The following is a 24,103-nucleotide window of genomic DNA, read 5'->3' on the forward strand; positions in this document are numbered from 1 at the left end:
CTCACAAGGATTACTCCAACATCTGATAATATCTTGAAGTTACATAAGACACAGTTAAAGCAAGCTTATGCACATTAATAATAATAATAATAAGAAGAAGAATGCATGATTAGTATGTATCAACAGTCTAATAATTGACCCAATTAAGTCATTAAGGGTACAAATATAAAAATCTCTCATACTCCAGGATTGTCCATTTCCCTGTCTTTCTTGTAATACTTTGTATTAGTATACATTAATATTTCTTGCTGGTCTGCACTTTAAATGTTCAAAAGTAAGCATGCATTTGGTTTCTGCTTTAAATGTTCATCCTTTCTGTTTCTGTTTAAAGGTTTATATGGGGGAGCGAAAGGATTAACTTAACATTGATATTCACTGATGCATTCACAATCATACATTAAGACTTTTTTTCATCCTCATTATTAAAAGATCTACACACCACAAATTATAAACAAAGCCTGGGTAGCTGGGTCTGTGCTCATTTGAGAAAATCTCATCCCTTTTATTCAGTTTCTTGACATTCTAAATAGACACTGCCAGGGAGAAACAAATGTTTTGGCTCTTCAACAACATCGGATATTCCTGCTGGTATTACAGCCATGATGTTGGAATTCATATGACCTAAACCACAATGCTGCTATTATACTGAAAAACAAGAATGCTATTTCAGAGCTTTGATGGAAAATATCTCTCACCATCGTCTTGATATGTAACAGACCATGAACATTTTCATGGTTACCCCCATCCTACTCCCACTGAAACTGAAATATGTGGGAAAAAAATCACATTTAGCATGTACTGTATGATCCATCTAGCTTTTCACTTTGAGCAAGGCCTAAAATCAATTTTCCAATCTTTACATTGTTATTCTGGTGTATGATTCCTTGTTCTGCAAAAATTGAAGGTAGTGGTATATATTTTTGTTTACTGTATGGTTTAATCAAACTTCATGCAGAATCACCCTGATGGATGAATACATGATGGAACTCATATACAGTAGTAACACTTGGGCACTGTACAGTAGTAGCATGATTAATCACAATCATCCTGGCTGCAAGTTACTTTGTGATGACACATAATTAACAGGATTATTTTACAATAATACAAACTATTTATGTGTGTGACTTCTAACAACATCTAACAATATGCCTAATAGGGATAACATGGTAGCCTAGAAGCTAATAAGAGGCTTCATATAAAGTGATGGTCTTCAGATCAAGAACTGTCTTGCACAAGGGATGAAAATGACTGCAGACTGCAGTCAAAACAATGACATGGGGCGAGGTGAGGGAGGGTATTTCATGATGTCAAGATTCAGATAGACTGCGAGAGACAAACAGGAATCAACCCGTCATTGAATATTTAGCTACTGATAAGGAAGTTGCTGGAAATTTAGCATGACTGTGGGGGTGGAAGAGTCATCAGGGCACAAGGGGGAGGTGAGGTCGCCAAACTGGAGACCTCGACCGATGCTCACCCCTGTTTAACATTACTCACAGCTCTCCTACAATATCACAAAATGTCAAACATTACCTCACATGTCACAATTTATTTCTATTTAATGAGTGAGAGATAGGAATAGAAAGAGAGACAGCAGGAGAGAAGACTCCCACACGGTGAAACAACACTAGTGGATGGTGTAGCAACCACGTGTGAAAGTTAAAGAGTGTTGTATCTCGACTGTAGGGTTTATTTATAGAGGGATCACACACCACACATTGGAGACCCTACCTCTTGAAGGTCTTTACAAATTACAAAGGTGTTTGTGCAGTATTTAGAACAAAACCATTACTAACCCACAGTGGTGACATTGCTTTGACAACCTCATAAATCACACATTATAAGGAGAGCATTTTAAGGATTTTGTCAAGAGACCTGGGTTATGGAGAGCAAAAATTTCCAGTAAACTTTAAAGACTTTCCCAAAACATAGTCAATAGTCAGCAATTCAATGTCAATAGACATTGAATTGCTGAAATGACCTTAGTCACTTAATGGTATATAACTTTCCTATTCACAAAGAATCACAGTGCACCATGCATACTGTAGAAAATGATTTTTTTGTGGTTGTGGCATTGTTATTTCCCTTACCTCATTTTCTTCGGGTCATAGTTAATGTCATAGTCTGGAATCACTTTTGTCCTTCAGCAAAAATCTGGATCAAACTGAGTTCTGTATTATGTATTATGTCCACACAATGTAATACATAGAGTTCTAGTCAACTTATAAAACATGAAGAAGAACATGAGCGTTTTTAAGGAGAGCTGATTCAGGTATTGCCTACAGTATTTTAGCTGAAGTACATCATTTTTACAATAATAAACATGTATCACAAAATGGAATTAAATTAAGATTCATTTATTACAGATATTTCATTAGTTAATGAATCTCCTTCACTCAAGCTTCAATTACCCAAACATATTTTGCACCATACAACATGTACATTACAACTATTATGGAAAATACCAAATATTTTAACATTTGCAAAAATAGTAAAGTAGAAGCATTCTCTTGTAGTCAACTCTGAGGTGTGTGCGTGTGTGTGTATGCGTGTCGGTGCATGTGTGTGTGTTAATGGTATGCATGTTCTACCATTGCATTGTCATTGATAATTTGCTCTGATGCTGAATTGCCTTTAGATAAACTTCATAACCTAGTTTTTGTTCTCAGTAATACTCTGGATTTATCATGTTTTCCTTTAAATATTGATGTCGAAAAACTTGCTTCCTCTTACAAATTAGTTTCGAGAAATTTGAGAATCCTTGAAAATGTAAGACCATTCCAGCGGTCATGTGCATTAAAGAAAAATACATCAATATAGCCAAATAATAATAATTACAGACATTAAACAGCAGTATCTTTCCACCCTTTGTAAGCTTGATAACACATGCTGGCATAAGAATGCCCTACCCACCACAGGTTTAAATTAATACCCCTATCAATAACACATCCACGGGGCCACAGACAAGATATGGAAATAAGTTCACTGAAGCCCTTTGGGAGGCCATGTGCACTTTGGAAAGAATGAGTCACTTGAAATGCCAACTTTCCATTTCCTGGCTGCACATCAACTGGTCTGTGCTAGATTTCAGAGACTGAGCAGTCACCTTAGCTATTCATTACATATTATGATAATTTATTGATATGCATAGTAGGACCTGTACCTTTGTCTCCAGACACTGGTCCAACCTCCCCATTCTCCTTCATTTAATGGCCCTTAAAAACTGGGTCAAAATCACAATGCCTCTGTACCTGTGTGATAAGCTTCTCTTCTTTGCCTGGATTTAAAAACTAAATCTCTCAATCTATTGTTTTTTTTTTCCTTTTTTATTTATGCTGAAATGACATGAATATTAATCTTGTGCATCATTCTTAGATGACGGACTCCAAAAGAGGTGGTTCTCATTTAAACCGAATCCTTATTCATGTGCCATCTATAGCATACATTACACACTAATAGTAGTTACAAAGTTAAAAGTACTTTAAATTTAACTGCTAATCTATCACAAGAGACACATAGTAAATGAATACTAAACATCATCCACACTGGAAAAATACTAAAAGGCCAACACTTCTCCTTGTCGTAAGCTATAAACAGCTGCTTCCTCTTACTATGACTTGCTCATTATGTAGAGATAAGGTTTCATCTTAGCTTTTTTGACTATCTTGTAGCACCGGTCTCCTTTAATTGTTGTCATACCACTTTCTTTGTTCCATTTTAACATTTTATCTTCTTATTGTAACATGTTTCTTTAATTTGTTTAAATAAAATTTTAAAATTAAAACTCACAATGACGTTTCTTGCACCCCCTATCCCCAATCCCCCACCCCCAACAAGTTATGTCGGACAAACATTCTCTATAACATACACTAACCTTTCAACATCAACATTTGGTCAAATGCAACTATTCAGAACAAACAGACAGGGTTGTCAGGGACAGTACTGCATGTAACTAATCTCCTTACATTGTCAGCATGAGTACACTGGATGAAAGATAAATTTAAGAGCACAGGCTAAAACTAAGTCCCTGGATGAAAATAAATAAATAAACATTTTGTTGCCTTTTCAAATTTTTATTTATTCATTATTTTTTATTTTGATGCTCTCACTGGCTGTTTCTTATTCTCGTTCTTGCTCCCCAGCCTCTCTCACTTTGCTGGATTTTGTGGGGGAATGTTTTATGAATTCTGTATATAAGGGCATTGTGAGGGCTTTTTTATCAATGTTGCAAACATGGATCGTTACCAACTGGACTGTCAAGAAATGGGGACTGCCTATATATTATACATCTACATTGTATTATTATATGTGTACTGTATATGAAATTGATGTACAGACCCCATTGCACTACTTTAGGGGCTGGAAGAAAATGTTCAGTCCAACAATATGTTCCTTTGACAAACCATGACATAAATGACTAAGGTGTGCAAGTTTTGCAGAACCGGAGTTCAGCCACCACAGCAGAGAGACATGAGTGGAAACAGGCCTTACACAAACGCAAAAAAAAAAAATAATAAAATAAAATAAAAGCAGAGCTGGAAGAGAAATATATAATACTCATTTTGTTTTCTGTAGAGATTTAAATGGACTGGCAGTCAAAATCTATGGTGGAAATGAACCAAAGCTTGAAAGCAACCTCAAAATCATGCCAGTGGTGGCATAAAAAAACAGATTGGAATGTCACGGAAAAAATACATGATTTCACAGCTTTCTGCAGATGCTGCCTCACAGACTGTGATAATGAATCACAAAACAACATAACATATGCAGCAAAATGGTCAACGCAATGTAGCCTGAAGAGAACGTCTTCCAACTTTTTGGAGGAAAAAAAAAAAAAAACATGTATTTGAAAGATCTGCAGATTTGCTTTTTAAGACAGGATCCTTTTGCATGGTCAAACTATAGTGACTAAGGAATGAAATTGTAGAATGAAATGTCTCTTAAGTGTATTGATATGGATTTCAAGGAAATGTAGTCAGTATAACCCGTAAGATACATCAATGTACTTATTTTAGTCCACAGACAATGTACACAGATCTAGTTTAGAAAATAATGGTAAGTTCAAAAGAATACAATTCTCTGGACCATTTATAAATTCTTTCTGGGCATTTCAGTCGGCACACAAAGCAAGCTCTCATTTGTAAAAATGCTGCATGCCAAGTAGAACTGGCACAATTTTGCTTTGCTAAGCAACTGGTACAACAACATGCTTCAAACTTGTGACAGTACCTATAAATACAAGTATACCACATTTATATGAGCATTTGTCTCCTAGAAAAAGCCAAATAGGTTTAGGATAACACTTCCAGCCAAATCTTTCATTTCAGTTATACTTTAGCATGGTCTACAGCCTGGGAGAAATAAAAGGATTGACATCTTAGAGACCTCTGAACAATGATTTCAAGTGATATTGAAATCATTGTTCAGAGGAATGATTTCAGTCATGTTCAACCCAAAACACAGTAAGTTAACACATAGTAGAGAGAATGCTCAAGTGGCATGAGAGAAAAAATGGGCTTTTTTTGTAGCCCTCAAAAATCATTTGTTGGAATCCCTGTAAGAAGTTTTTGATTGATTTTTTTCCAAAAAGCACAAATGAGATTCTTATAGGTTTTAGTGGTCATACATCACTCCAGTAAAAAGGTGTAAAAGGGAATTCTGGGTTCAACATAATATCAGTATAAACATACCACAGGTTATGAATACTTCACTGTGATAGGCAGATTTGGGTGGGAACAGATACAATTGTCTGATTGTGCCATATCAAATAGGTAAGAATCCATTTTGTCAGTCAGGCTAAGGAAGAAATGAGGGAACCAGTGAGAGATCTGCTGAATTTACTTGATTCTTCATTTTTCATGCCTCTTGATTTCAAATGGCTCCCAGTGGCCTCTGTGACAGCTTCTACAATATGTTCTCTTAGCAAATTCAAGGGAGGGAAGGTAAGACATTTTATGGCAGCGCCCAAAGGCTACACAAGCTAAATATAAACAAGCACAGAAGCAGAGATGGAAAACAGTTGGACCCAGTCCAGAAGTCAGTATACAGTTTAAATCAAGTTTTCCAGGGGTGTATCTTCACAGAAGCTCTGTCATCCTCATAAGTCTGTTTGCGTAGAGTTTCAGTAATATAGTATCTATATATAGATCTATATATCTATATACATAAGTCATTGTTCCATTTTACTATTTTCTCATTTGAGAACCATAAAAATTGTTCATCACTATCATTCTAACATCTTTTTTATATATTTTAGGCAACACATGTGCTTAAAAACATCAAAGAGATGGGGATGAATGTCTGAAAGTAATATGATCCATTTCCAACTGGAACCTTTTTGTGTAACATCCACTCTGTGTCTTACCTAAATTGTAGGGGCAAGTTGAAATCCATTTCAAGGGTTATGCTGACAGCCAACAATGGGATGAATACACACCCAAGTACTTAGATTAAAAATGTAAAACTTTTTTCCTGAAGAAATATTTTCAAGAAAATTAGTTACAAACTCTTAAAAGATTCAGAAGCCTTTAAGCTATATGATTTTTTTTCCTCATAGTATTAATAACTCACTGTGGTCTGTAGCCCGAATGACACCACATTGAGATATGCCAAGTCCAGCTGTCACAAAACAGTGATACTGATTGTTGTCCATGTGGCAAAATATGTATGAAGTGTAGATCAAAGCCCACAGCTGAGCAGTGTCAATCTGACTACAAACTATAATATTCAGTCAGTGAATATTGACTTGACATTTTTTGATGGCTACAGAAGCACAAAGGCATATTCGAAATACATGTTTTTAAAAAAGAAATCAGACGGGGCGTGTGTAATCTGACCATTTACATTTATTCGTCTAACAGATGTTCTTGTCTAGAGTGTCTAACAAACATAGTTGATAGAGTTAGTCCATTAGCTGCACAGAGACTGAATCATTATATTTCAAATCACATGGAAAAACATTAGCATAAGGGGAGCAAATACTGTCATAGGGCACACAACCTTAAACTCTTACTGTGGATTTCTAGCCACCAGGTTTACATTGTCACTTTACTTTCACTGTGTCTGAATGGGTAATGTTAAATAAAAAAATACAATTCTAGAATTTTCTGGCAATCAAAACTGGCTCTTAGAAATGTAATTTGTGCATTTTACAGTTTTTTGTAAAAATGTTAACAACTGTGGAGGATATTTGGTAGAGGTTTGAAACCACATGATTTGGCTTTGGAAGAAGACCATAGAGATCTGGCGGTTTGTTAGCCTACACCTGTGAAACAGGGACACAGACTTCAAAAGATTAATGGTTCCTTTTCATGGTGTTCCACTGCAACACATAGATTCTCCTCACCTATTAGAATACCACAACACACAAGAGTCATTAATACGTGGTACATCCTGACGCAACGCATTTGACAGAACAGCTGATTCCTCACTTTTTCTTTGCCCCCATTTAGGAAAGCTTACTTTTATGCTGCTGTTACTTACCCTTCTTGTGGACCCTAAAGCACCATTTTACTTGGTTTCAGATGTAGTTACTGTGTCTTAGGTTTTCCTTTAAAATTAACCCTATCCCAAAAGTGATTACTCATGTTATTAACTGCAAAATAAGCTAATACCTCAAGTCATCCTCATCCTTGTAGGGTTCGAGACAAAGGGGGAATTATTGTCTTTTGAAAAACTTTCTATGAGGGGCCATAAGTTTGTGCTATTGTGATAGAAAAGTGTTAGCTGGACTGTGAAGGTTTTGTGGTCCTACTTGCATTGGCACACTTGCAGTATGCCTCAGGTGCAGCTGGACCTCCCAGCCAGGGCTGATCCCTCCCATCATGCACCTGCAGGCAAACTGAGCTTGATTCTACCTGGAGCCCTGGTGGTGGCTGGAATGGTAAGGCCTGGAGTGCTAGCAACTAAAACAAAGCATTCTTATGCAGCAGCAGCAGGCCCTCTGACTTTCTGGGGATGGCCACTAGGGGGCACAACCAAGGCTTAGGATGGAAGACTTTTTAATAAGTGTGAACATCAGTGTGGGAAATAAAACGCATGAAATTGTTTCATTAACAAAAGATGATGAAGGCTTACTGTGACCTAGCTGTTATTTAAAGTGCAATGAATAATTAAGATGCCTTTTGTTCGCATCAGCTAAAGATTATTGTTTATAGAAGGCAAAATAAAGATTAAAAACTAATACCCTGGTTTATCAAAACTGGCTTATGAGTCATTGCTTTGATGTAGAATTCAATAGTTTCAACCCAAACAACTATGTTCATTTCAAAGTGTCAGGGGTGAATACTGTTGCATGATGCATAGGGTGTCATGTAAAGTGACAACTTTTTGAAGAAAAAAAAATAGAACAAAAATGAATCTGGGATAGTATTGTATTATTTGGTTGGAATGAATTACATGTTTTCCTTATGGTACAGTGGTTTTGAGTGAATTCTCATCTAGGTGTCCAGATGAATTTCCATACTGATTTTCAAAACTCTAATAGTCAAGTGTTGATCTGAAATATCCCAGGAGCTTGCCAAAATTCCGACTGTATAGAAATTCTGACCTTAACACTGCTTGCATAATAAATGGAGCTCAGCTGTACCAAAATCAATAAAAAAGAATTGGGCCTGGTATTGGGCTGCTCAGCATATTGGTCGAAAGGACAGCGGCGTTTGCCAAAATAAGCTTCCATTCCAACATTTTCTGGCTGCCATACTAAAGGTTTTATAGTGGCTTTGGGGTACCTTAAATCACAGAAATGCACTTTCACAGGCATTATAGAACACTAGAAATAGAGCCCTCTGAGACTGGCTTTTATGTGCTTGAGAAATTGAGTTTCTTTAATGTTCAACAAGTGGAATTTAATGACCCTTATGACACACAGCAGGGACAACAGTGTTTGAGTTGTATATAGTCTCTAATGTCCCACATATTAATGTGAATCTGGTGCCACTTCATTTAAACTAGGGAGGGGACAACGTTTTGCATTGATATGCTGCTGTGATGTTATACATCAAAAGAAAAATAAAGTACAAACAAAAGTATTTCTTGCTTCTCCTGTTACTGAAACTCACCAGTTGCAGGTTGGGCTGGTCCCCCCCCCCATGTCCTCAGAGGAATGGGAGTCACAAAACATGTAAGGGATGACATTTTCTTTAGTATTAATTTAACTTTTTCCTTCTTCTAATGTGGCATAATTGAACATTTCATTCGGAGAATGCCCAGCGCATTTGAAAGCATTTTTTTCCCCGACATGCCCCTCTTGATATCATTGAAAATTAAGGAATTTCAAAGGCTTCACTGCCTTTCTGCGCATATTGTGCTCCATATTTAAAAGAGCTGAGGTTACTGCTGTCACAGTAAGGTTTCCTGTGTGTATGTATGTGTTTTAATCTTTTCTCATATGCTCAGGAAAATATTAGCTAGAGGAATAAATCATTGATGCTGTCAGTGCGGGAGGAGTTACAGATCAAAAAAGAAGAAAGTTGTAGAATGACAGCAGAAATAAGAGACAAATCATGATTCTGTGCCTCAATATGTGTGTGGAAGCCTAAATGGTAAAATGCATAAAAAAACACACTGAACTACTGCTGTTTTTCTTGGCACAAGGAAGGGCTATGAGCTGCACTTTCTTTTGCAAAGTATTGTGCATGAAGCTTGCCATAATGACTAAATAAGAGTCATTACGAGAAGCAATCACATCTCCAAATTGCTGAATAACAAATGTGGTGTGTTAAGTTTGCAGTAGAAATAATTTCTTTTTCAAAACAAAACAATTTAAGGTGGTCATTCAAAACGTGTGCATACAACACAGAGAACCATTTACTCTCTCTCTTGTAGTCTCTAGTGGTCACAAACAGTTGACTACTAGTCAGACCAGTGCTCTGTAGACCAGTAGACTACTAACAATGGCAGAGAATAAAACTTACATGGCTGGGATCCACCTGTAAAACAATAGCTAACTACTTCAAAAAACTGTACCTCCATGTGAGCCATTACAAAGGCCTGACAGGCCTTAATTGAGTTTACATTTTGCCTGGTTTGGCAACCTGCCATTATACGAGAACACGCCATTGCATAAACTTCACGATTTCATAGTTTTAGTTTGGCAGATGCTATTAGCTGCACCAGTTGGTGCGAACACTGCAACATTGATGCCATACCTGATATGACAGTGAGTGCCAACAGTTAGAGGACTATAACCAAAATTTAGATACAGTAGCTTTGGTATAGAGCACATAGCACACTACTGCTAAGTCATAAAAGGATATTCTGGCATAATGGTCTAAAAACAAATCACACAAAGGTCTTGATATAAAAATTATACAATATACTTGCTCAAAGCTGCATGTCAAAATAGTTATGACATCAACTTCATCTGAAATGGTTGAAGCCTACTTTCTGAATAAGCTACAGATCTAATAGCAGCAATTTAATTTTAAAAGTATTTTATAATAAGTTTGATTTCCTTTTGAAAATGATGCATGCATTGTACGTGTCAGTTTCAGCGCATGCACAATAGCTTAGTGCCAATGGTAGAGTTGGGGGGGGGGTAATTATTACTACAATAATATTCTGTAATTTTGCTCCACAGCAATTTAAATTAATCTGCAGGTTTCCAGAGGAGGAGATGAAATCACACATTTAAAGAAAAATGTGTGACCCTCATTCACTCTGGGCATCTACCAAGATCAAAAAACAATCCCAATAACATCCAATAATGCCAGATACATCAGTTCATTAACATACTTAATGTTTTCCATTCTGCCTCTTCACATGTGGCTTACTGCAAATAAAAAAAAGGAAAGAAAAAAAAAGACATTTGTGTGGGCTGAGAGTTTTTGCAAAACAACTGAATGATCGTTCAGGTAGTGCAATTTATTTTTCCGTCAAGCTATAAAGAACAAAGCTGGAAAGCCCTTCACACACATTAACATGACAGAACTGCACAACCCAAAGAGGTTGCTTTGTTTGCAAATAACAAGGGTGAAGTTATTTTAGTTTAACTAAGGCAGGGCTTTTATTCTCCTCTGATAGATGCCAGTCAGCAATGAAAATGACAGTGGCAAAGGAAAGTAGACCCTTCACCTCAGGAACATTATGTTCCACATGATCAAACAGGTCTATATGTTGAGAATTGAGAATTATTTTCAGCTCCCACGTGTATACTTCTTTCCACATTTTTATTTTTTAATTTACAGTAGATAATAAACACAATACTGCTTCAATAACAATGTTGAAAGTTTTTTTTTCTCTCTATTTTCTCAGTGGGGCCTGTTTCACAAAGCAGGATTACTGAGTTAGCTGGCTAACTTTAGTAAGATGTTCCCAGTGAGATGTCAAGTTAGGTTAACCCATGTCATGAGGCAAGCTAGCTGACTAATTTATCATAGCAACATATTGCTAATTTACCATACCTACATTTGCCCAAACCTGCTACCAAGCAAGCTAAAAAATGAGATCTTTTACAGATCATTAGGATCCATTACATTTTTCAGATATTACCTTTATGAGCAATATTACTTCACCCATGAGGGTATAATATACCTTAGCAATTTTCTAGATCTGTACATTGCCAACATTACTTCTTGCAACTTTTCACTTACAATAACAGTGTCTTGGCTGTGCTTTTTAGCAAACATCAGTTTGTAATATTCAGTCTGAGATGTTGAGAACCTCAGCAAAGCAGTGGTGTACCGTGCCATATGGAAAGTATACATTGAAAAGACATTGAAGACATGGAGACATTGAAGGTAATGCTGCATTCAAAAATGCCCTGTGCAGTACATTTCATCAATGAAGGTGTTTAAACTATCGTAGGTAATCCATGCAATCTAATCTGTATTATTCTATTAGTACTTTCAGGCACATTACACTTATGTAACGTGCCTGAAATTTACACATAAATGTAATTATGAGTAATAATGAGTTAAGACCATGAACTAACATTTCTTTATGCCCAATGGTCTTGCATTCAGTGCACAATCAAATATGCAAATAGCCTAAGATACTTTTGAAAGCAGCACAGCATAAATCAATATTTAATTTTAGCGTCACATTCATGATGATCTCTTAGCCCATTTATTGATATTGTAGCCTTTGATTTCATTTACACATTTAACTTGCCAGCATTTTTTGCCAAATCTCCTTTCTGGCTCTAGCAGCAGCTGCTATATATTACTTTTCACCATTACTGTGGTTTTGTACTCTTCATAGAGCTCCATTAACATTTCTGTTCACCCACACTGAAATATGAAGCTCTGTCATAGGAACTTGGTAGAGGATTTGACTAGCAGCACTCAAATGGGCATGTGCAATTATTCTGATCATTGAACACTGACTTGAGTTAACTTGTTAAATTTAGCCAGTATTTGCAAGCTTATGGCAGCAAATTTAAGAAAAGCTTAACTTAAGAGTTTGCTACATGAAACAGGTCACTGATCTACTTGGTGTACCCTCCTTTTTCATCCAGTTTGGATGACGAATGTGCCCTTTTTTACTTTTCCTGTCTCACAGCCATTAGTTGGAAATCATAGCTACTCTCTCCAAAAAAAAAAAAAAAATCAATGCTATTGTCTTGGAAATATTATGTATTGTCATGACTTCAGGCTGTGAAGATGACAGTCAATAGAATACTATCTAATATGTGAAAAGCACAGGACGTGAGCTGCAGTTTATGAATGATGAGTCCTGTGGTGCCTGACATCTAAATTCATGAAGCAATTTATTTAGATATTCACATAATCTGTTTTGACAGCTTAAATAACATAGCATTATAAAAAGCTGTTCCATGTCTTCAGACTAAGACAATGACAGATAACTCACCTTTGCTTTACTGCTCCTCAAAAAAGCAGCTATAGTTGTCATTCTTGTTAGCATTATGTTTACAGTATAAGATGTTTTACATGGTCAAGTATCTAAGCGTCTGAACTGATTTCTGAATGAAAATATATGTAATAGCATGAATCACACTATATTGCAAGTGCATAATGTTGCAAAATGTGTTGTATATGGTAACAAAGACAATTTGTATTTAGATTAATCATTCAAATAATATCACACTGAAAAAATAGGAATGTCTGTATTTAGGTCACAGAGTTCTTTTTTGTCTTAAATTTCACAGTTAATTACCTCAGCAGATACAGCTCAATGGCATTGACGCCAGAGTGGCACCACCACAGCAGATCCCATTAGCACAATGGCCTTACTCTGCACGCTCTATCTAATGAGCTAGTTTGTTAACTAATTAATGTGGTTGTCCCCTTTTAAGGCCTGCAAAGCCTGCAGACAGTGGGGCTTGGCTGTACAATCTCTGCCACCGCAGAACCATGAATACAGGCGGCAGACAGGGATTGGTTCCATTGTTTGGTCTCTGTGGGTCAGAGACATGTCCACATCATATGAGCTTCTCTGGTCTGTTTAACGCACCCCACCAACAAGGAAACTATAGGTGTGTTCAAAAAAATCTCACAAATCAAACCGAAATCTTACTTAGCTAATGCCATATTGATAGAAAATAACCAGCTTATAAATAAAACATTCACATACTAGGTTTCTTTGGCGTACGTAAAAGCTTTTTTAAGGGACTTTGAAATAGCACATGCTGCCAAAGAACTGAAACATGAACTGTGCACCTACATGCAATACATCGAAATCTGTAAACATATGCATTGCATTATTTATTTATTTGCTGAGCAGGCATCCTTATCCTGGGAGGCTTACATTTTACACTCGACCTCCTTAAATGGTTTAATATTTTACAGAGGTGCATTGGGTTAAGTGCATTTGTCAAGAGCGCAATGGCTGTGCCGGATCGCAGTTCAAACTTGCAGTCTTAAAACTCCTCCATGCTGCTGCCCCAATATGTGAGGGAGTAATGCACTACTTCCATATGCAACAACTGATTTCTGCACTTTGTAATATAGGTCGGGGTATAGCCTTCATTAATTAAATACAAGTTCTGATTCTCTTTTCCGATGTGATATTTGTACATTTACAGAGGTCAATTCTGCAGTCACATGGAAGAACAACACAATACTGTGAATTCAGAAACAAATTTCAGCTTGTTTTACTTCTGGTCATAACTTAGACAAAATGTTTTAATGTGTTCTTTCCATGGCAGTCTGATTTATTTGACATATATGAACTAAATATTATACAAGAGCCATGTTGGAAGCCTGCACGATGTGTTTAAATAAACAACACAGAATGTATTACATTTAGATTCAGAATGTATTACATTTAGTTAACTGATCCCTCTGACCAAAAATAATTTTAACTAAAAGAGATGAAATTTGCTGAAATTCTTTAGAAGATTGATGTAAGTGTCCCTTGGACTGAGGTCTGCAGCATTACACATACAGCCCTCGACAGAAAGGGACATAACACAAACAAAGAGGAAGCCACTTACCCTCCGAGCCACCAAATATTTAAGAAGTGCATCCTACACGGTAGAAGCACTGCTCCCCTTGCAACTGGAAGAACTCTCGTGATTTTTCTTTGCTTTCTTCTTTGCGTTCTCTCCAATCACTTTGGATTTTTTTTTTTTGTTCAACACAGCCAACAGTGGATTTTAAGATCTTACTGCTGCAAGAAAGCAGAGCATTCAGTGGAATGGAAGTGGAAGTTAGTGAGTTAACACATTGTCTTCACTCTCCTCAGCATGCATGGAAGAAATAACAGAAAACAAGCAGCACAAACAGCAGCAGCAACTATTATTAGTATTATTAGTATTATTATTATTATTATTATTACTACTATGCTGAATACAATCTGCTGTGTATTTGTCATTTAACATTCGAGTCTTGTAAGGTTCGCAAATGAAGCTCTTGTTGCAAGGTATTGACTATTTAGAATTGCATTTGGTTTTTCTAGCTATTTTTTTTTCCTCTCTCAGTTTGCAAACATACAGTATAACTGAACATCATATAATCAATACTTTTACTTTGATGATTACATGATTTCAGTACTCTCATAAATTTAAAATATAACTCATAAATCCATTTAATTGCATATTGCATACTTGAGGTTGTGAATTTGTTCGGAACATGAAACAAAGTTAGGCTTATCCAGACTGTTTCAATTTTGTTTAAATATCTTTGCTATGAGGGCATTTCCCTGGGTTTGGTCATTTCTGCCATAATTACACATCACTGAGTCAGACTTCTAAAGGCAGAGCTCAGGGGAAAACGTTGCTGCCAATTATCAGTTGCATTCTTTTCAGTGGGTTTTTTGGCAGTGTTTCAGTGTTGGTTGATGTCATTGGCTAGCCTTAATGTATTCACATAGGTATGACCAACCAAACAAACATCTTCCTCTCAATAAATAGGCATAGCTCATGTTGAAGAAACCATTATGCTCGAATACCACAGTAGTAAACTATGACAAGAGTAAATCCAATGTCAAGACTATGAATAAACACGTAAACAATAAACACAATGATTTAATCTTGGGGAAGAAAATGCATAAAGTTTACCACAGCAATGTTTGAAGTCTTGGCAGATATATAGCATTATAATCTCTTGAATGCTTATGTATGAAGCTCAGTGAAAATAATTAAAACAGATTTGGTGTATGCGCATGTTTAGAAACTGGAGAATTAATAAAACCCAAACAGTTCATCTAACGGTGTCGAAATAAAGAGCCACAAGAATCTAAGGCCACATCTACCCCCAGTGGACAAAGCAAGGTACTACGACAACAAACGTGTTTCTGCCCACTCAAATGGCATGATTTTTTTTACCTTTTTTACCTTTTTTAATCTCACTTTGAAGCTTGCTAAGTATTTGTAATTAGTGTCTAATTTAAAAACAAACAATATAATGAAAACATCTCAACGTTTTACTTCAATTCAGGTAATTATTCCTATTGATCATTTAATACAAGAGGTGCATGCATAATGGTGCTGTTATGTTTAAAATGTACTACAAATAACAAGCAATGTACACACAGAAAAACTCTATTTGATTATCAATTTACAATAAATCTGTTAATTTCAATATTTAAATTTTCATTTGCAGTGCTTTTTGAATTTTATTCTAATCACTACAAAATGTGTGGGACACATTCTAGTTTAAAAATAAGTAAATAGCCTTAAAAAGTAATAATATAAATTGTAGAAATTCATGAATGAATACATAAAGGTATAATTTATTTAATATATTTTTAGCTGCATCACCTTGTCTTGACATGATTTTTTTTTTTAAGATTCAATGACCTGTTCTAAGCAAAATGGCTGTTTTATTTCTGTGCATTTTGCAGAAATGTAAACCATAGACATACAGCTTGTTTCCTGTGGTAGCCATTACTCTGCACAGTGCTCTCTTGGGGATTGTTTCTCCATGCACAACAGCAAAGACATTATGACAGTCTGTAAAAAAAAAATACCAGTTTCTAGAATCCAAAGCAGAAAGAAGTGGAGGAGACTCCAGAAACACACGAACTCTGTTCAGGGTTATATCTGTACCAGCAGAAAGCCATTACAGACATGGGACAGACCTACAGCTTTAGCTCACTGAGGTGCAGTCAGTATCCCTTGGGCCCAAAGAGATTCTTCCGTCTTTACAGGTCCAACCTTTCGTACTGTATGTATTCCACACCAAGCAACTCTCACTGCAGTATGTGGTCACAGACAGCATTCATCAGGGGAAATTATGAAGATAGTAAGACAGCTTACAGCTTATATCATTCTAATCATTCCTCTTACGCATTACGCAAACAAGCAAAAGTTTAATGAGGGTGTTAATGCCTGCCATTGCCATTGGTGACAGCATACAGTAAACAGTATTGTGGCACTATTGCATGCAGTAGTAGAGACAGATACACAAACCACATTGCCTCTGCTCCATCTGAAGTGCACTGTTCACTGCATCATGTTTATTAGAACTAGACTTCTATTGTCCATTATAGTTGGCATTAAAGTTACTTGTAATTTATTTGAAGACAATGTTTTAATGTCTTGTGAAGCTAATTAATTGCAAGCTACAGATGCATTGTAGTATCCTCTCACTAACCATATAAGAAATGATTATAAGTTTGAAAATTCATATCCACGTCAGGAATGTCAAAATAACGTGAGGACAACACATGAAAACAAACATAGGCAATCCAAAACAAAAAATTGAGAAAATAAAAATTATCAATCATTACAATCAAACCTTGTAAGAATTACATCTCGACTATCAATTTTGACCTTCATCATGCATAAGAATATTTGAAATACTGTCAATTTTGATGTAAGAACCAACATGCAAATACGCAAACATTCTGGACTGTCGCATTGCCCTTGCGACTAATAAGCAGGAAATGATATTGCATGCACTGATGCAGACGTAATTAGGTAAATTAATTTGTGTTGTTTCTCATCAAACAGGAGCCAGCTCCTTTCATCAAGCCCTGGCATGCTGCCATCCTGGGCTGGGAAAGAATAGTTGTCTCACAATTTTATCTTTTTTGAATAAGATTCCACCCTTTGTCCATGATAACTTTTGTATACTCCCATGCTCTCTAGCAATTAAAGGCACCGTATGAGGTTCAGTTTATATACATAAATATAATGTGTCTATGTGCGTGTGTGTTTGTGTGTGGGTGTGTGTACTTAAAAGTACTTAGAAGTAAAAATATAAAATGCAATATGTATTATGTAACAATCTGTAATATCTCTAATATCCTTATCTGTAAAATCTGTATCCTGATATGAAGTCAGATTACATAAATACATGAAAGACAAATGTGTGAAATAGTGGTCAGTGGTTATGTTTGTATATACATGTATATCCATGTATATATACTGTATGTATGCATCTTTGTTGTTTTACTCTAAAGATTAAATGTTACATAGCGGAGCCTAACACACACACACACACACACACACAAATAAAAAATAAATGTCCTATCTGAGCCTTTTGTAAATGAAAAAGATAATATATGTCTGTATATTTTTTCCTGTTTTCTGTCATTTAATAAAGATCTACACAAAGATGGACATTTGTCAATTGCCTTTTTCCCCAAGTCTGATCAATTAGCATTGATGACATAGATCAGCTTGAAATGATTTATGTATTTGAGATATATTCCTATTCATTATGTCCTCAGTTTCAGTTAGCTTACTTATTTCACTTTGCTGATGATTACCTTTCGTAGCAGGGTTAAATGTCCTCAGTGATGAACCTCTCTGAGATTCTGGAGAAGGCTGATTTGATCCCTCCATAATGAAACTTTGTAGCAGAGCATATTGTGCCGTTACATTCAGACATGTTTGCTGGACCATGTGACTTCTAGGAGGTTGCCTCACATTCCTCTAGTATTCTGTTTCACTATGTTCTCTCGCTCTTTCTTTCTCTTACTGTATCTCTGTGTTTCACTTTCTTCCTTTCACTATTGCTCATTGCTTTCCTTATGTTTTCTTTTGCTCTCTGTCCCTCCTTCACAGGCTCCCTTGTGAATTAAAAGGTGTGAGCAGGCTTCTGTCATGTTTTCTAGTTTCTCCTTTTTTTTTGTAATTGAATTGAATTTTAGGATACTATTTTAATATCATCAAATATTTTATAGTCATCTTTATGTGAGAATTCTACATGTTTAGACATTTGGGCCACTTCTGGGTAGTAAATGGTTAATGAATGACTGAAGGTTTGGAGCAGGAGGGACAAGGAGCTTTCCAAACCACTAGATATGTCTATAGCTAAGCAAACAAAACCCCATTTACTGTGGCTGTCATATGCATACCAAAACTAGCATGGGAATTCACAGCACAAAAGGGATGGGCTTGCCCTGAAATGAAACTTCAGACAAACAAATCTACAGGAACTTCAGATTAAATATAATAAAAAAGTGAAAAGTAGCCTCCAGTTCTTAAAGGGCAACCTGTTAATCTGTGCCATAAATTATATATATATACCTGTGTGTGTGTGCGTGTGCGTGTGCGTGTGCGTGTGCGTGTGCGTGTGCGTGTGCGCGTACATGCACACATGTGTGTATTATATATTGCACACACATTATGTGATTTTTTTTTTCTATAAATGGTTAAATTAAACAAAAGGTCACACAAACCTGTTTTCAGAAAATTGGAAATCACAGTCAGAGAACCTTTTATTCTGAGATCCAGTAAAATCTGGAAGTCATTTCCATTGCATTTCAGAGTTCGGAATGCCATGCCCACTTCATTTCCTTTGAGGAAATGCAGCCCGCTGGTATAAATAGAGCTTTATTGCATGCAGAATCCCACATTGTTTATTCAATACAAATTAAAACACAGCTCACAAGAAATACACATTCAGTCAAAAAAGATAATGCAAGTCAGGCAACATTCATTTTGTTGAGATGCACCTTCTCAAAACTGCTCTCATTTAGTGCAACAATGGCAGAGGGATTGATGGGGGCAGAGCAAAATACAAACAACAAAAAGCAATGGCCAAAATAACTCAATAGTTAAGACTTTTGCCTTGAGCACAAAGTGAGCTCTACGGCCCAGGTTTGATCCCAGCTGTGTCATTGGCTGAAGATGACCAGGAGCCTACTGTGGCGGAGAAAATTGGCCTCATTCCATCAGGTAGGGGGGTGAGTATTTTGGCAGGAATTGCAGGTCTGACCATTCTCAGTGACCCTGTAATTCCTCAGGCGCCTACAAGTTAATTAGATGACATCAGTAGTGCCTATCCCCAATGAGTGCCCACTCCACTGTAGTGTACTGTGTGACTTAAAAGTAAAAAAAAAAAAAAAGCTGTTGGCTGCCTGTGAGTGTATAGAAGGATGGCAGAAGGATTGCCTCAGTGTTCTTGCCCAAGTGCAGAGGTCGTCACAGTGAGATGATCCTGGTATGTAATGAGCATAGTATACAATGGGATTTATATAGGGGGAAGGAACATAAAAAACATTAATGATATGAAATGTTCACAGATAAAGAGCTGATTATTGGTGAGAATAGTGAAACTTCCCTAAAGAACGTGACCTATGAGTCTTTCCTCCATAAAGCAGTAGTAGATCACATTTCATATGTCACTTGCTTAATTAATCTTCTCCCCAATGTGTTCATTTGCACCATTTTCTAAAACCTCTTTCTCTCAGCTCCATCACACACCCATCATATTGTAGCAAAGCGTTTAAAATACAGCAAGTATTTGCTTTTTATCCAAGGGATGTGGTTCATTAATAGTGAACATCAGTAATCATCAGGCATTGCACAAGGATGTCTGTGTGTAGTGTTCAGGCCTCTATATACAAATTTTCAGATTATAATTATCACTGAAGACGAAAATACACACTCTTGTCTGCTTGTGTGTAGACTGCATGTAAGACTGGATGCATATACAATCACAGAACAATTATTTCAACTTTAAGCAGATTCATTATAGAAGTAAAGAAATAAATAGAAATAAAAAAGTGATTTATCTCAAGAGGAAATTTACAAAATCAAGTATAAACATTTCGTAAAAAAGCTAGCTCATCAAATTCTTTAAAAGGGCTATGGCCTACATATGGCAGAATAACTGATTTGTGGTGAGAGGAAAACAATCATAATCAATAAATATATGTTTAATTGAGCAGATATATGTGGTATTGTTGTACATAAATGTGTTTATTTCCTTCCTATGTGACTACTTCTTATTATATTGGTCCTACTGTAGTGGTACTATATAAGGAATGTTTCTTTCCTCTGTCATGTGACTACTTGCTCACCAGCCACATGGCACCATTATGCAGTCAGTTATACACATAGTATGGGCCACCAAAATGAAATATGTTTTTGCAAAACACAACAAACAAAATAAAGTCCAGATCCCAGCCAGAATAAGCTATCCCAGCTGACATGTTCTACTGTGAGAATTGCTGCATAATAACTGCAAGTTTTACTGTGCACTTAAATAAGTGTTACTGCCATTTTTTATGAGCAGTTTATAGCAAATGTACAGGAAGAGATCCATTAAGTTGTTACATTTAATGCAGTAACACCTTAAACCTCAGAGATAAATGACATCCGAGAACTGTTATTCATTTCATCTTAGACTGACTGGTTTCCTGAGATGGAATCCATGGTTTTCAACATGTAAACTTTCTCACCTCCCAGAGATCAGCCCAGGTATCACATATATGGAAACTGCCTGTTTGTTTACTAAACCCTTTCAAAGGATAATTTAATAGCAGACAATACAGGGCAGAATTCATATTCTATCTTCTTTAGGTTGTTATCCCGTAATAGAATTAAAGTTCCAAGCAAAGATTCAGAAAGAGAAAAGACAACCACAATGCAATAAACCTACACAAACCAGTCCCATTCACAAGATCTCCTTTATTTCCCACATCAACTTTCTTTTCCCTGTTTATGATGTCCACATGGGGGGGTCAAAGGCCTTGGCTCATATCCAGTTGTGATATCTTTGTTGGAGTCCGAGCCAAATAAAAGTATCACTGTATCCACATCAATCGCAGCCTTCATGCTTTACTTGTATGAAAATTAATATCAATTGAATTATTAGTAGTAGTAGTACTAGTAATAATAGTAGTAGTAATAGTAGTAGGAGTCACGGTAATAGTAGTGGCACTAGCATTAGTATTGATATTGTTTCAATTTTCAAAAGCACACATTCAGGGGGAATAATTACCCCTGTGTACCTACCATGTGGATAGGTTAAAGGGCAGCATATGCTGCATTGAGAAATGACGTGAAATGGTTCATGAATCCTTTGCAGAGCTCCACATTCTGAGACAGAACGATATTTCACTTCAGCCACAGCCTCTGAGAATGAGGTTCAGGATTTCAACAGCACATACTGAAAGCATGTTTCTTTTCCTCTGTGACTGTGAGCCACTGTAAAGGCCAGCATCCACCTTCTCTGCTCTCTTTATACCTGGTCTCCTGTGCTGCTGAGCAATTCTTAATAAACCCAGGAGCTATTGTAGCAGACCCACATGACATCCCCTTTGTGAAACTATGCCACTCCATAAAGATGATGACAATAATTCTTCTATATCCTGCTTGCATAAAGGATGAATCCTCAGCAAACACCCTTGAGGAGAGTAGTATATGCTAATGTAAAACTCCTCACTCCTTTGATGCATCTCCATGATGGAAGTGAAAGTTGTCCTATGTGATAAAATATGTAATTTCTTTTTTTTTTTGCATTTTTTCATCTGTAATTCATTCATGATTTCAATATCTCTTGCCTATTATCTATCATTAATAGCATAAACAATAATCCATTCACCACAGACAAACTATATAAGAAATGTATATGAACATTGTAAAGTATATACATGATAGTGAGAGATTGCTGTAAGCAAAATCATTTAGACAAGAGGAACGCTTTCCTCACAAAAAAAAAAAAAAGCATAAGTTTCTGCTTTCTGATTTTAATGTGGAGTGTGCCCAAGATCCAGAATATTGGATTTTGACTGTAAAATGTGTCTAGGTGTTCATGTCCAGACTTGTGAACACACAAGATGAATACTTCACCTCAACGCAAATGATTCTCTACTCTATGACACAGCTGAATCTACATTATTAAAACCGAAAAGGCATCCACCTTTTTTAGGAAAATTAATGGAACTAAAATTGTCTTATTGGTTTAGACACATGGTCAGAGGAACTGGAAAGTCAACAGTGTAATGGGGTATCTGGTGTCCCATGTTACATGTTTACAAAACTTTAATGCTGTAAATACTGGAATGAAAGTGTTAGTAGATTAGGACTGGAATTCAACATTTCTGCAAGTTTTCTCTGACTGGTCAAGCATTTTATTGTACTGATCATACAATGCTTGAAGTTTTCCAGCAATTGCTTTCCAATGTTGCAATTTTACGACTTAGAATTATGAATTATAACAGCTAGGCCAAAAACAATAATTGTGCAAATCTGTAAAGACTAAAACAGTATTTTCATTTGTGGGTGTGTGTTTGGATATGTGTGCATGTGCATATAATGAGGAATAGCTTTGAATAGCATCTCAGGCAAAACACATGGGGAGGGAAAGTAGGTTTCCTATAAAGGGCATTTTTTATATGAAACATTATACACATGACTCATTTTAGTGTGTACGTCTGTTTCGTGTAGAAAAAAGGGGTTGGTATAAAAAAAATTCAATAACTGAAAGAACTCCAAAAATAAAACATATATTGTAGATGAGATGAAGTGAGAGAGAGAATGCCACAATTAATCAGAGTGATAAATGGTATTCTGTGTAGGACTTTATTTTTTCTCCCCTCCACAAGCATGCATACTCCTTTGTTAGGTTGAAATATGACAAGATAGAGATTATGTGTTTGCGTGTGTGTGTCTGTGTGCATAAATGTGCAATGGTAATAGGAAAAAAGGCACAAAGCCATGAAAAAGGCACAAAGCAACTCCATATTTAAACATCTTGTCTGAGGATTACCGGTACTATATAGTACAGGTTGGGTATTGCTACAGTGTCTGGGCTCAAGCCAAACCTATGAAACTGTTTTGTCTAGGGAATAAAGTAAGACATCTGGCATAAACTGTAACCTACAGTTTTGTGAATGTACAAAACATGTAAATAGGATTGTGTGAAAGATGTGTATTGCACTGTTGCTTGGAAGACATTGCTTATAGCCCAACAAAAAGGACTGGCTTGCTCTCTTGACACCATGGTCCACCAGCTCAATCCACCACCATTGACACTTGTTCAGGATTTTATTGTTTCTAGTTAAATATATAAAATTAACAAAATGAGGTCAAAGCAAAATCCAGAACAAAACCAAGAATCATAATCAATAAGGGAGAGTGAATAGTAGCATTCCCCATTGTCCAGCTGTGTTTTATCTGAAAAGCCTATATCAAAACTCCCACCCAATCTTCACATATTTCCTTTCCTGCACATCAGTGACATCCTACAAACATGATGACATGTATTTCTTGGAAAGCGGACTGCTTAAATTAAATGTATCTGACTAGCATTACCATCCTAATATTATCTTCAGTCTATATATTAGCCTGATTCATGCAATTACATAAATCCATCAAAGTGGAGCATTCTCGTCCGGCAAAAAATCCTTTTTTTTTGATACAAGATACATATTTATCCATATAGAATATAGTTCAAAAACAGCTCCATCATCAGCTCCAAAGAATAAAATTGAAAAAAAAAAGGTATGATTTAGGCAGAGA

The 24,103-nt window shown here is 36.2% G+C and overlaps 1 protein-coding gene across 1 annotated transcript in view; it reads left to right on the forward strand.

The window, feature by feature from the left end:
• LOC118791225 (relaxin receptor 2-like) overlaps positions 1–24,103 on the forward strand; it is a 93,445-nt gene that overhangs the window by 5,623 nt on the left and 63,719 nt on the right. The window contains exon 3 of the mRNA XM_036548521.1: positions 7,774–7,882. Within this exon, the coding sequence (XP_036404414.1) occupies positions 7,774–7,882 (109 nt within the window). The remainder of the gene's footprint in view (positions 1–7,773; positions 7,883–24,103) is intronic.

Source organism: Megalops cyprinoides, chromosome 16 (genome assembly GCF_013368585.1).
Source record: "Megalops cyprinoides isolate fMegCyp1 chromosome 16, fMegCyp1.pri, whole genome shotgun sequence".
Lineage (NCBI taxonomy): Eukaryota > Metazoa > Chordata > Actinopteri > Elopiformes > Megalopidae > Megalops > Megalops cyprinoides.